At 43.6% G+C, this 13,595-nt stretch overlaps 1 protein-coding gene across 4 annotated transcripts in view; it reads left to right on the top strand.

Moving 5' to 3' along the window:
• The window catches only part of PLEKHA5 (pleckstrin homology domain containing A5), a 278,604-nt gene that overhangs the window by 227,780 nt on the left and 37,229 nt on the right, over positions 1 to 13,595 (top strand). For all 4 annotated transcript variants that reach the window (XM_030214050.1, XM_030214049.1, XM_030214048.1 and 1 more), the window contains 3 exons: positions 8,128 to 8,190; positions 12,285 to 12,365; positions 12,494 to 12,631. In XM_030214050.1, the coding sequence (XP_030069910.1) occupies positions 8,128 to 8,190; positions 12,285 to 12,365; positions 12,494 to 12,631 (282 nt within the window). The remainder of the gene's footprint in view (positions 1 to 8,127; positions 8,191 to 12,284; positions 12,366 to 12,493; positions 12,632 to 13,595) is intronic.

Genomic DNA, 13,595 nt, shown 5'->3' with positions numbered 1-13,595 from the left:
CTTCTCAGGGGCCAACAAGTTTCTTTGGGGCTGAAAGCTCATCCTACTCGGAGAGTGGCTGCCTTATAGGCAGAGAATAGTTTGCTTCCAGAGCAGGATATCTATTGAGCAGCAGTCTAGTCTTCCTTGCATATGTTTATGCGTCATTAACAGATCAATAAATCAATTTGAATGGTCTGTAAATCCACAGTGGGTGTAATGTATCGAAATACCGATAAAAACCCAACACCAGATATTAATCATAAATGGTGGGAATATCAATATGACCTCAGCAGTGACTTGTTTCACACCGAGACACAGCTCACTCGTCATTGGTCAAAGCCTTTATTATACACTTTAGAAACCTTTTATATTTTTTGTCAACTATAAATTGTGAAGATGAGGCTTCTGCTCCCACTCTGCAACAGGCCTCACTGGCCTGTGGCCTCTGAACAGGACTCTAAACAGTCTCTTCCCAGCATCCTGAGCAATCCAACCTCAAGCTCCTGGGCCCCTTTCTCACTCATGGTGAGCTGGTTCTCAGTATGCAAATTATATGCAGATTAGCATGTTATCCTTTCACGCTCAGGGTGACCTGGTTCTCCAGCGGCAAAATTAAACAGGTCTTACCAACAGCATATTCAGGCAATTCTTTATTCCAGCCCCTGGGCACAGTTCTTCTAGCTTAAATACTTTATACATTTATATATCTTCACACTGAGCCTCCCCACACAGATTCCTGGGCTCAGCGTTAACCTCAATACTTTGGGGACTTCTAACCCCAGGCTTTTCAGCCTGCTTCTCAGTACTGGGACATACAGCCCTACTTCTTCTTTGGACACCCAGTCCTTCCTTCCTTGGACACCCTGTCCTTTCTTTCTTTAGACTCACAGTCCTTTCTTTGAACACACAGTTCCTCTAAGTACTGAGGCTACACAGTCCAACACTAATGCTTAGGGACTTCTTACCCCAGCCTGTTTTTCTTCCTTGAGCACACAGTCCACCACAAGTCCATAGGGTTTAGCCAGGATCTTCCAGGGGCTCTCTCTTCTTCTGCTGCCAGCTCACTTCCCTTCCGCTCACAACTCAGGTGGGGTATAAAGTGGTTAATTAGCAACACAGGACCCAGCCCATAACCTCCCACACCTGTGGACATCCCAGGGCTCTCCCCAGTCCTAGCATCCGCCACCTATTCTCCTAGCGCCCTCTAGTAGCCTACCCCAGATAGGACAGCCTCATACTTATCACAAAATGTAAAAGGCTACTTTGGTGGGTCCATTACTGTTTAATTAAAGTTAAAGCAGCTACCAGCATTAAGTTAAGTCTGACCCAGTATGGCTATTCTAATGTTCTTATGGCCAGTCCAAAGCCCTCCCTTAGTTCCTGATGTGTGGTAGATTGTAGGTGCGTGGAAGGCTAGCGTGTCAGTGTAACAGTTTGTTGTCAGTATGTTGTGCACCTGTGGAGTGGTAGTTGAAGAAGTCTGGTTGTGTATATAGTGGGAGGGGGCTTGTTTTTTTTTTTTTTGGGGGGGGGGATAATCATGGTTGCTGTAGTTGTTTAAAAAAAAATGCTTAGCACAACCTAGTCCCTTTGGGCTTGGTGTCTGGCGAAGGGCTGATAGGGTTTTAATGTTTCCGTGGTCTCTTTGCTTTGAGACTCTCATACTGGCTGCCTGGCAACTGCACAAGATTCTTATACTACTCAAAGTTTAGGTATTCTCAGTCTCCATCTGCTGGTAGACGTGCATAACCCGTGTAGTGTCTGAACCAGTCTGGATAGCCTAAAGGAAAGAAAATTAGCAGGTAAGCCCTAATTTCTCCTTATGCATTGTCCATGCTGAGAAATTAAGGAGAAAACGGGGAAAGAAAATGCTTCTGCAGTCAGCAGCCAGTGCCACCTGGATAAATGGTTCTGAATATTTCATGTTTGGCTATTAAAACAAAAACTTTGGGGATGTTTTGAAAAATAGTTATTCTGTATGAAAACCCAAAATTTGGGCTGTTTGCATTTGGGAAGTGTAGAAATGACAGCAGATAAAGACCATATGGCCATTCATGCCAGCTACTGTACTAGCTTCTACAATCCCTTCTTAATGAAGTGCACCAGTGTCTGTGGGAAGTTATTTAGTACATTTGGCTCGTGGCAAATAATTCTTAAAAGTGGCATCTACTTTCCTTTCTAGAATTTTAGCTTAGCAAATGCGCATACATTATTCAGGCACAACCACTGATACCAGCGATAGAGCTGGTGTAAATATTTGTTCTTAGATTGCTTTTAAAAACATAATAAGCAATAATGTATGCGCTATCTAGGTTGTAACTGCTGCATGCAGTGTGGCTGAAATATCAGAGGTTATCAGACACTTGCACCTACCTCTACCTTATGCTTTTTTTGGAAAAGTGTTTGTTCATGGTTCTTATAATGTTTGCTGTTAGAAATTATAGCCCACAGGGCCCATACAGCAAAATGTAAAGACCACTAGATGGCAGTTTGGGGAAGGGGAATACAAACTAGTGAATAGTAGAGCTTATATTTACAATGTCGTCTTTGAAATCTGATGTTTGCTGTGTGCTCCTCCTGATTTGACGTAGATGACAGAGAATGAACCGTTAATCACCTTGGTTCACACTATGATTGAGAACTCCGCGCTCAGGCCCCAACTATACCAGCAAGTAAGGTCTTGGGTAGCGAAATAATTTGTTTTTCTCATTCATGGCCGTTTCCTCCTTGCCAGTTTTGGTTACTTGTTTTTATTTATTTTGGTTTTTTCCTGGGACTTGTTCATAACATTGCCATGCTCCTTTATTTTGCAAGTCATTCATGCTTGACTCTAGGCTGCCCATCCACCCGTTGGCATGGCTTTGCAGGACATTGTGATGATGTGAAGTATTTACTGTACCCTGTGGATGTGCTTTTCCAGGTGTTGGCAGAACAAACCATTTAATATGTAAATTATCAAAGTCCTATGTGGTCATTGTGACAAGTTCTGATTTAGGGAAGATGTAAAAGGGTTTCATAATTTATTTCTGACTACATTTTAATTTCAGGAATTTGAATTACTCTTTGTTAATAGATTTTTTTTTTTGTTACTTAATATCTACGTTATCTTGTGCAAAAATGAGTTTATGGATTAGCCCTTGTGTTAAACAAGTCTAACAAAAAGAGAGTCGTTTAAAATGTACAGGAAAATGCATTCGCTGCAGGTAACAACATCCACTGAATAGAATTTCAAATAGGTTGTAAGTGGCATTCACTTTCACAGCACATTACATAGGAAAGGTACACGATAGAATCTCTAACACTTGTACTGATGTCAACCATCTCAGCAAACATATTTAATTTCAGAGTATGTAATAAATAAATTCCTTTTAAGGTACCACATATGTCTGAAATGTCTACTTTTATAACATTTATTCTGAAAAAGTATACTAGTCTCTCAGTTCAGCACATACCATAATGGGATGTAGAAAACAATTTGCAAAATTTATGAGTGTGGCCAGTGAAAAAAATCTTTACACAGAAAGCAGGGCCAGTGTGTCTCAGCTGTTTTCTCCCCAAGTATAGCATGTAATTCAAATTGTGCATTTTCTAGCTCTTTCACTGCATCGTTGACCTTTTCAAACTAAATTATCACCATAGATCTTTCAGAAGCAGCAAAAGGAACAGTATGCCTACCTTCACTTTTCTGTCTGGAGCAGTTCAGCAACAGGCTGTGTTCAAAGACTGTCGGCTGCAGTGTGGCCAACACACACCCATGTATGATTTTATGGCCTGTTCTTAGGATCTCCCAGATGACGCATTTTGACTGGCAGCTCTGTGGCTTTTCTAAACTTGTCACTTCTTCCATTCAAGTCTACTTACATAGTAACATAGTAGATGATGGCAGAAAAAGACCTGCACGGTCCATCCAGTCTGCCCAACAAGATAAACTCACATGTGCTACTTTTTGTGTATACCTTACCTTGATTTGTACCTGTCCTTTTCAGGGCACAGACCGTGTAAGTCTGCCCAGCACTATTCCCGCCTCCCAACCACCAGCTCTGCCTCCCACCACCGGTTCTGGTACAGACCGTGTAAGTCTGCCCAGCACTATTCCCGCCTCCAAACCACCAGCCCCGCCTCCCACCACCTGTTCTGGCACAGACCGTGTAAGTCTGCCCAGCACTATCCCTGCCTCCCAACCACCAGCCCCGCCTCCCACCACCTGTTCTGGCACAGACCGTATAAGTCTGCCCAGCACTATCCCCGCCTCCCACCACCTGTTCTGGCACAGACTGTATAAGTCTGCCCAGCACCATCCCCGCCTCCCACCACCGGCTCTGCCACCCAATCTCAGCTAAGCTCCTTAGGATCCATTCCTTCTGATAAACTTGATAAACGTGATTTAAGAATTTCAGAAGGAAGTTCATAAGGCTGTGTAGTTCCATGAGTTTCACTGGACAGGACCACAAATTAGATCCATAAAAGCACCATGGGGCAGTGAAATCATTCTGGCATACTTACTAGACATGCAGTGGAATGATAGCTGAATCAATGAACTTTGGCCCAGTAGGGATCTTTCCTCTCCTTTGTTGTTTTATACTGCTTCTAATTCAACAAAAATAATGTAAATATCATAAACGCTTAAAAATATAGAGGTGTGGATTCCTTATAATAAAAGGTAACTATTTAAAAGATAGTATCTGAGGCTTATCATTGGTCAGGTGACAGGAGGCCCAGCACATATGGAAATTCTGATTGTCTTTCTAAATTCCCAGGTACTTGTCTAATAAAGAAATGTATCTTGCAAATGTCTTCAGGGTTAGTGTGCAGTAAGACTGTTTTTTTACACAGCATCTCTCAAATAGCTAATACAAAGGTTGACTTTAACGATAAATCTTGGAAGCCATTATACCCTGATGTCGTGGGTTGTGTACATCGGGAAAATTAATACAGATACTTTAAGAACAACTCTGTCCTGAACAATTAAACTTAAAAATGTCACAGGAAACGATGAATGGTTTGGAAAGATCTTTCAAACTGAAATTATCTGTAAATATTCTAAACCTCTGCAACAGCACACATTTTCGAAATACTAAAGATTTTTAGGAGCACTCTTGTAGGGAATTTATATCATTTGGAGGCCAGGAAAGTTTCAGGAAGTGGCTGAGGTTTTTAATGGGGGTGGGACAGTTGAACTCAAGTTTTAGAAGTTTAGAAGAAACGACTATGGTATATTTGAGTCTCCTCAAGACTGAAGGATACAGCTATAATTAACCTAAGAATGAAACGACATATACATAACTATCAATAGTGATGTGAAAAAGTTTTTGGCTGCCTCCTGATTCGGTTTCTGAAATTTAAACAAAATTTAACAATAGGCAGAGAACCTGAGAAAACACATAACACAATTTTCAAATTATGCACCTTTTTTTTAAAAAATAGTTTTTAGTTATTCCTGCTGCACTGTCGATTAAGACAGTATTGAACAGGAGAGGAGATGTCTGAGGTACTCTGCTTTCCCTCCCCAGCCCATTTTGCTGCTCTTGGAATAATGGCATAAATAAATGGACTTTACACTGTTCCCGCTCTCTTACCTATCAGTTTCTCATTCAGTTTCTGAGCTTAAGGTTTTTATGAGCCTCCTGCCTGAGAGGACGTCAAGCCACAGGTCTTACAGAAATCTCTTATCTCACTCTGTCAGCCTCGCAGATTTGTTTGAGATTATCACCTTCTGGTAAACCCTACTGCCTTGAATCTGAATTCAAAATGCTGCGGTCTGGCCTTTAGTAGTGACTCATATGACACAGAAGATTAGGCTAATGGGTGACAGCGTTCAAATCCTACTTATATCACTGACACTCCTCATGACTTAGGACAAGTCCTGTCACCTTCTCTTGCCTTAGCTCCAATTTTAAGGCTGGAGTGTGAACATGTAATATATGTTATTGTATATCCAGTAACGAGGATTGTTTACTACTAATAATAACAGAGTGATCCATAGAAGTAAATGTAGCCCTTAGATTATAAGCTCTCTGGGGCAGGAAATACTGAAATTGTATCACATCTTGAGCACAGCTTTGGAAAGCAGAGTAATGAAATCTAAAATCCCTAAATCAGTGATTCCCAAATTTTCTCGTGTCGCGGTGCCGTAGGCTTACACATTTCCTATCAGGTCTCCGATGCTGGTATTGAGTCCAACCTTTGCTGGTGGGAATGCCCAATCCCCGCCATCTGAAGAGCTCCACTGCCCAAGACCTGAGCAAATTAGTTGCATGTTTCATCCACTGACACGGGGGTTCCCACACTTGCCCTTCTTCTCTTCCCCATCTCCATCCAGTGTCTGTCCTCCTCCCATTGACCACCATCTCTCCCTCCCTTGTGCCCCGGGTTCAACATCTCATGCAGCATCTCTCTCTTCCACCCCCTCCTCCTTCATGTCCAACATTTCTCCCTCTTTCTCCCATACACTATCTCTCCCTCCCCTCCACCCCTATGTCCAACATTTCTCCCACTCTCGCCGCTCTCTCCTCTCCATGCAGCATCTCTACCTCCCCTCCACCCCCATATACAGGATTTTTCTCTTTTTCTCCCTCACCACCCCTTTGCTGCATTTCTTCCTTCCTCCCCCCCCCCACCCTAACAATTCTGCTCCTCTCCCCCAAGCAGCATGCAGCTTCTCTCTTTCCCTCACCACTCCTTTGCTGCATCTCTTCCTTCCTCCCCCTCCACCCCAGTTCTGCCCCCACCCCATGCATCAACTCTCTTTCCCTCACCACCCCTTTGCTGCATCTCTTCCTTCCTCCCCCTCCATCCCAACAATTGTGCCCCTCTTCCCCACAATGCAACATTTCTCCTTCCCACCCCACGCACAGCTCTCCTCGCTTCAGTGGGTCCCCAACAGTGGCAGCGATTCCCACACACTACCTGCCACTAACTTGGATGCTACGTCCTGCCCCTGGGTTAGTGGCAGGTGGCAGGCAGCATGTGGGAATCGCTGCCCCTGCTCGGAATCTTTCTACTGCTGCTCCTCATTCTGCGGGGGTGGGGGGGAGGACCAGGATTCACTGCTCCCTTGCAGCCTTCTGCCTCCTCAACTTACGGCATGACAGGGCCTAGGATTTACTGTGGCCATGTGTGCATCTCCCAGCTCCCTCCGTGGCATCCTTGTGACTTCGCTGCGGCACACAGATGGACGGGATTTTTTTTTAAGTAATTATAGATCCTCCACTGATAGTAAAAATGCTAATAAGGTATTCCTGGACTGTTTGCCATCAAAAATATGCTGTCCTCACCCTGCACAAGGTATAAATGTAGATTAAACAACCAGTGAATTGTCATAAATAAGGGTAGGTGAGCTTAGCTTTTGAAAAATGTGAGACTGAGAAGCCAAAAGAAGAAGGAATAAAGGCAAGAAACCGGTGCGCGTAAGATTACTAACCAAGCGGAAGTGGAATCGGCTATAAAAATATCCAGGGGAAAAACTACAGCTACGCCCATAGCAAGCAAGGCAGAAAATAACGGAGTCGTGTCCTTTCATTGAGTACTCCGACTTTCCCGTTTAATAGTTATGCATAATGTTTTTGTAATTGGCCTCTCTGGTCTGTACCCCTTCCCCTCTGGGCTCCCCTGTGACTTTGAAAAAGTTTGGCATAGGTTCACCGACTTTGTGTTGAGTTTAGTCTTGGAGGAAACATCAAATTTGCAACTTTAAATGTTGGAGGGGTTGTGGGGAGGGTAAAGTTGTCTTTTTCATTGTGTTGTCTTCTCTTGATAAATTTGGGTAGACCTAATTGCTTCAAACGTTGTGTAGCTCGAAATCTTCAAGGGCACATCAGACGTTTCCAGTTTGGAAAGTTAGCAATTCTGATATAAAGAATGTGTGGGTTTTTGAACTGAGGCTGCCTAGAAGGTTCCACTTCCTCATGCTGTAACTGACACCAACCATGCTCTCATCCTTTGCAGTTTCACCTTTGCTTATTGGCTTCCTAAAATCTCCTGGTTGTGAACTGCATGTTTGCAAGCCATTGTTAAGTTATAATTGTGGTATGAATTTTTTTTAAAGCAGAAAAGATGTGCTGGGACATGAAATTGGGATTTGAATGACTTGTGCTATACTGAGATGTATTCATTTCCATGACATTCTATTGTTCTTTTGTCCTTTAGATGACACAAGGGGAGTGTCGAGGACCCCTTTACAAATACAGATCTGAAGAGGTAGATACTGATGTAAGTATGAGATGTTTCCTGCTTTATCACATTAGGCATGATGTGCAGGAATAACAGGCACCTTGTGTTTTCCATACTATCTTTGGCTGTCATTAGCAGCAGCCAGGAAGGAAAAGGGATGTAGATGTCGCTCACACCGTTTCCACTAATACTTAAAGATGAGTTACTTGCAAGGACACCAGGTATTTCCCTGTCATCGTCGGAGGGCTTAGAGTATGTTTGTACCTGAGGCAATGGAGGATGAGTGACCAGCTGAAGAAAGGAGGTTTTAATGCCCCTGTATAAGATGTTGGTGAGGCCCCACCTGGAGTATTGTGTTCAGTTTTGGAGGCCTTATCTTGCGAAGGATGTTAAAAAAATGGAAGCGGTGCAAAGAAAAGCTACGAGGATGGTATGGGATTTACGTTCCAAGACGTATGAAGAGAGGCTTGCTGACCTGAACATGTACACCCTGGAGGAAAGGAGGAACAGGGGTGATATGATACAGACGTTCAAATATTTGAAAGGTATTAATCTGCAAACGAATCTTTTCCGGAGATGGGAAGGCGGTAGAACGAGAGGACATGAAATGAGATTGAAGGGGGGCAGACTCAGGAAAGATGTCAGGAAGTATTTCTTCACGGAGAGGGTGGTGAACGCTTGGAATGCCCTCCCGTGGGAGGTGGTGGAGATGAAAACGGTAACAGAATTCAAAAATGCGTGGGATAGGCATAAAGGAATCTTGTGCAGAAGGAATGGATCCACAGAAGCTTAGCTGAAATTGGGTGGCGGGGTGAAGAGGGGTTGGCGGTTGAGAGGCTAGGATAGGGGAGGGCAGATTTATACGGGGTCTGTGCCGGAGCCGGTGATGGGAGGCGGGACTGGTGGTTGGGAGGCGGGAAATACTGCTGGACAGACTTATACGGTCTGTGCCCTGAAAAAGACTGGTACAAATCAAGGTAAGGTATACACATATGAGTTTATCGTGGGCAGACTAGATGGACCGTGCTGGTCTTTTTCTGCCGTCATCTACTATGTTACTATGAGTGACTTGCTCAAGTTTTGGTGGGATTTGAACCCTGGCTTCCCTGGGTCGCAGCCAACTGCTCTAAGCACTTGGCCTGCAACTCCGCTCCTTCACTGTTCAGTAAAAGTACTTTTCAGTTCAAACTTCTTTTGTAGGGTGGTGGAAGAAAAGTGGTCTGTAGTATCTAAGCCTAAGCTTACGTGTGCTGGGTAGTAGTGAAGCTAGAGGTCTAGATTTCTATTCTATTCCACTTGGTTTTCTGTACCGCTCATTTTCCACATAAGATTCACAGCAGTTTACAAAAGAAATGAATTTTCCACACAAGGAAATTTACAAGATTATCTAGTATCTTTATTTGACAATTTCAATAAGATTTACAAAGAAAATGTGTAAAACATTGGTAGCCACTCTCTGTTACCACTCCAGTTTATACTTTTTTGAAGCTGTGATCTCGAGTTGTACACAGTACTTCACATGAAGTCTCCCCAGACATTCATACAAAGGCACCATCACCTCCTTTTTTTCCAGCTGGCCATATGTCCTTTCATTGTTACAGAAATGTAGCATAGAAGGAAATTTGTAGGGTGGGGGAGTGGTATAAGGAAGGGTGGCCTAGTGGTTAGGGTGGTGGACTTTGGTCCTGGGGAACTGAGGAACTGAGTTCGATTCCCACTTCAGGCACAGGCAGCTCCTTGTGACTGGGCAAGTCACTTAACCCTCCATTGCCCCATGTAAGCCGCATTGAGCCTGCCATGAGTGGGAAAGCGCAGGGTACAAATGTAACAAAAATAAAATAGATACTATTTGAGATTCTACATGCAATGTTGCTATTCCACTAGCAACGTTCCATGTAGAAGCCTGCGCGGCCAAATTGGTGATCTGCAAGGGCCGACTTCTACATGGAATGTTGCTAGTGGAATAGCAACATTCCATGTAGAATCTCAAATAGTAGCAACAGTGGAGGAGTAGCCTAGTGGTTAGGGTGGTGGACTTTGGTGCTGGGGAACTGAGGAACTGAGTTGGATTCCCACTTCAGGCACAGGCAGCTCCTTGTAACTCTGGGCAAGTCACTTAACCCTCCATTGCCCCATGTAAGCCGCATTGAGCCTGCCATGAGTGGGAAAGCGCAGGGTACAAATGTAACAAAAATAAAATAGATACTATTGGAGATTCTACATGGAATGTTGCTACTATTGGAGATTCTACATGGAATGTTGCTATTCCACTAGCAACATTCCATGTAGAAGGCTGCGCAGGCTTCTGTTTCTGTGAGTCTGACGTCCTGCATGTACGTGCAGGATGTCAGACTCATAGAAGCAGAAGCCTGCGCGGCCACATTAGTGATCTGCAAGGGCCGACTTCTACATGGAATGTTGCTTGGAATGTTGCTAGTGGAATAGCAACATTCCATGTAGAATCTCAAATAGTAGCAACAGTGGAGGAGTAGCCTAGTGGTTAGGGTGGTGGACTTTGGTCCTGGGGAACTGAGGAACTGAGTTGGATTCCCACTTCAGGCACAGGCAGCTCCTTGTGACTCTGGGCAAGTCACTTAACCCTCCATTGCCCCATGTAAGCCGCATTGAGCCTGCCATGAGTGGGAAAGCGCGGGGTACAAATGTAACAAAAATAAAATAGATACTATTGGAGATTCTACATGGAATGTTGCTAGTACTGGAGATTCTACATGGAATGTTGCTATTCCACTAGCAACGTTCCATGTAGAAGGCTGCGCAGGCTTCTGTTTCTGTGAGTCTGACGTCCTGCACGTACGTGCAGGACGTCAGACTCACAGAAGCAGAAGCCTGCGCGGCCAAATTGGTGATCTGCAAGGGCCGACTTCTACACTAGTGGAATAGCAACATTCCATGTAGAATCTCAAATAGTAGCAACAGTGGAGGAGTGGCCTAGTGGTTAGGGTGGTGGACTTTGGTCCTGGGGAACTGAGTTCGATTCCCACTTCAGGCACAGGCAGCTCCTTGTGACTCTGGGCAAGTCACTTAACCCTCCATTGCCCCATGTAAGCCGCATTGAGCCTGCCATGAGTGGGAAAGCGCGGGGTACAAATGTAACAAAACAAAAATAAATAAATAAATGTGTGCATATATCAGTAACAGACATGAATTAGGACAAGCGTTTGTTGTTGTTCAGAAGTGAACTGGACTCAAAGAAGATATTTCTGCCTGTAATTTGAAATTGATAAATGTTTTACTGTCCTGGACATTAAAGCTTATTCTTAACATATGGAAGGACAGTTTTAGACTTACTGGCATGTTATATATGTTTCATGTATGAATATGAAGCAATTAGAGTTAGAAATTGCAACATATTATGTTGCATCATTAGATAAAACATACTGTAGAAATGAAAGTATTAGGCATGCAGTAAATGGACACTTTTAATTAATTGAGTTTTTATATCTATGCTTATATATGATCACAGTCAGAAAATGTCGTCCTCTTCCCCTGAGCCACTGTTCATTTTATTCTTGATTTGGGAAGGTCGTGGTTAATTTTGATTTGATTTTAACATTTTCAGCAGTATAATATATTATGTGCTGCTGTAACGAAAGGAGTCTGCACATTTCTCCAGAACCTCCGGTGCAAACCTGTCTGGTCTATGTTCATCCACCGCAGTCAGCGTTGTTGTTTTTTTTTTAAACGGCTGCCGTACTTAAAAAAATGCTTGGATATTCAGTGCCACTATTTAGATAGTAGCTATTGCTGAAAATACAGATAACGTGAATACCAGAACTTATCCGGATAACAGGATATTCAGTCCAGTATCTGGATAAATGGGGACACCCTATTTCTTGCTGCTGTGGAATATTGTTCCATGTGTGTCTGCACAGGGCTCTGATAGAAATTTGCCCTTCAGCTCTCTGTGATGTTTTCATGCTGTATGTATATCGGTGTGAAGCCTTTCACAGTATTTTAACATACCCCAACAAGTACATCCAAAGCAGTTTGAATGTGTTCTGATATATTTGGTATGGGATAAGTCTGATTATCGATACTCAACATGAACGCCAGAGTCTGAGTTTAGTTCATCTGTTCCTAAAAATGACTTGCATCCTTTATTTCTAAACCAGGCAAAGCTCAGTAGATTATGTGAACAAGATAAAGTGCTCCAAGCTTTGGAAGAGAAACTTCAGCAGCTCCACAAGGAGAAGGTAGACTAATTACCATTTATTACCTGCAATTGGTGCTTATTATCAGAACACTGATAATTTAATGTAGAAAGAAAATCAAGCCACTGATGTGGAACATTATAACATCGGTCCCTTCTTTATTACCACAGTACACGCTTGAGCAAGCTCTGCTATCTGCCAGCCAAGAGATAGAAATGAAGGGAGATGATCCAGCTGTTGTTATGCAAAGAGATGATTTACAGAACGGGCTGCTGAGCACGTGTCGAGAGGTGTCACGAGCTACAGCCGTAAGTTACAGTCTCCTACGTTTGGATTTCTTTTTTCATTACTCATTTAACTATCTGTCGATTATTTAATTGGGCTTTTTATACCATGTTTGCTTAATAGAGCAAAACCAGTTACATACTGTGCATATAAAAGGGACTACAGCTACTAGATATATGGACCAGGGTTGTCAACTCTGCAGTTTTCCCACAGAATTGAACGGCTTTAATATGTTGGCTGCAGACACTTTTGAACAGTCACGGGTTGAGACTTTTTGGGCTGATTTGGTGCTGGAATGAGACGGTGCATCTCAAGCTTCATTCTGGCTCCAAATTTGACCTATAGGAGGGTAAGGTAGGTGATGAGGTCATCAGCTGATGATGAGTCATCATCAGCCCTGTGAGAGGCGGCGACGCCGGTGAACAGTGGAGGAGGAGAAGAGCAAGCATGCCACACAGCTTGTCGTGGCAGTGACCACCACGTGGGACTCCCGCTCCTCACTCCTCAGATAGCTTGAGCTATTTTGTGCTCCCTTTGGGCACGGAATGTGCTGGGAAATTTTTTGCTATCTGGCAACCCTGATATGGACTGTGGCATAGGGACATGGCAAGTCAGCATGGCTGCCAGTTAATAAAAGTGGCTGAATCTCCTTTTTAAAAATTAGCACCAGCAGGCTGGGTACATGCTGGTTAAAAAGAGAGCCATGTTTTGGAATAGTCCCCCAGAATGTTGCTTAGTTCCTATTGAATCTAAATCCCTCCTCCCTGCTCCCATCGTGTCACCCATGCATTAGCTCTGCCTACCTCTTGGGTCTTGTGTGTGGAGCAGAGAGCATTTCTGGAGGTTCTGGATTTCAACTTCCTGCCTAAAAGCCAAAATTTGACACGCAGTGAACCTCTCAGGTGGAACACTTGATGTGAGCTCCAATGGCTATGACCTGGAAGGTATCTGGAAGCACATGAGAGGAGTGTTGATAGTAATACAGCC

Source organism: Microcaecilia unicolor, chromosome 9 (assembly GCF_901765095.1).
Source record: "Microcaecilia unicolor chromosome 9, aMicUni1.1, whole genome shotgun sequence".
Classification (NCBI taxonomy): Eukaryota; Metazoa; Chordata; class Amphibia; order Gymnophiona; family Siphonopidae; genus Microcaecilia; species Microcaecilia unicolor.
The sequence above is the reverse complement of the archived record's forward strand: the minus strand, read 5'-3'. Positions and strand labels throughout refer to the sequence as shown.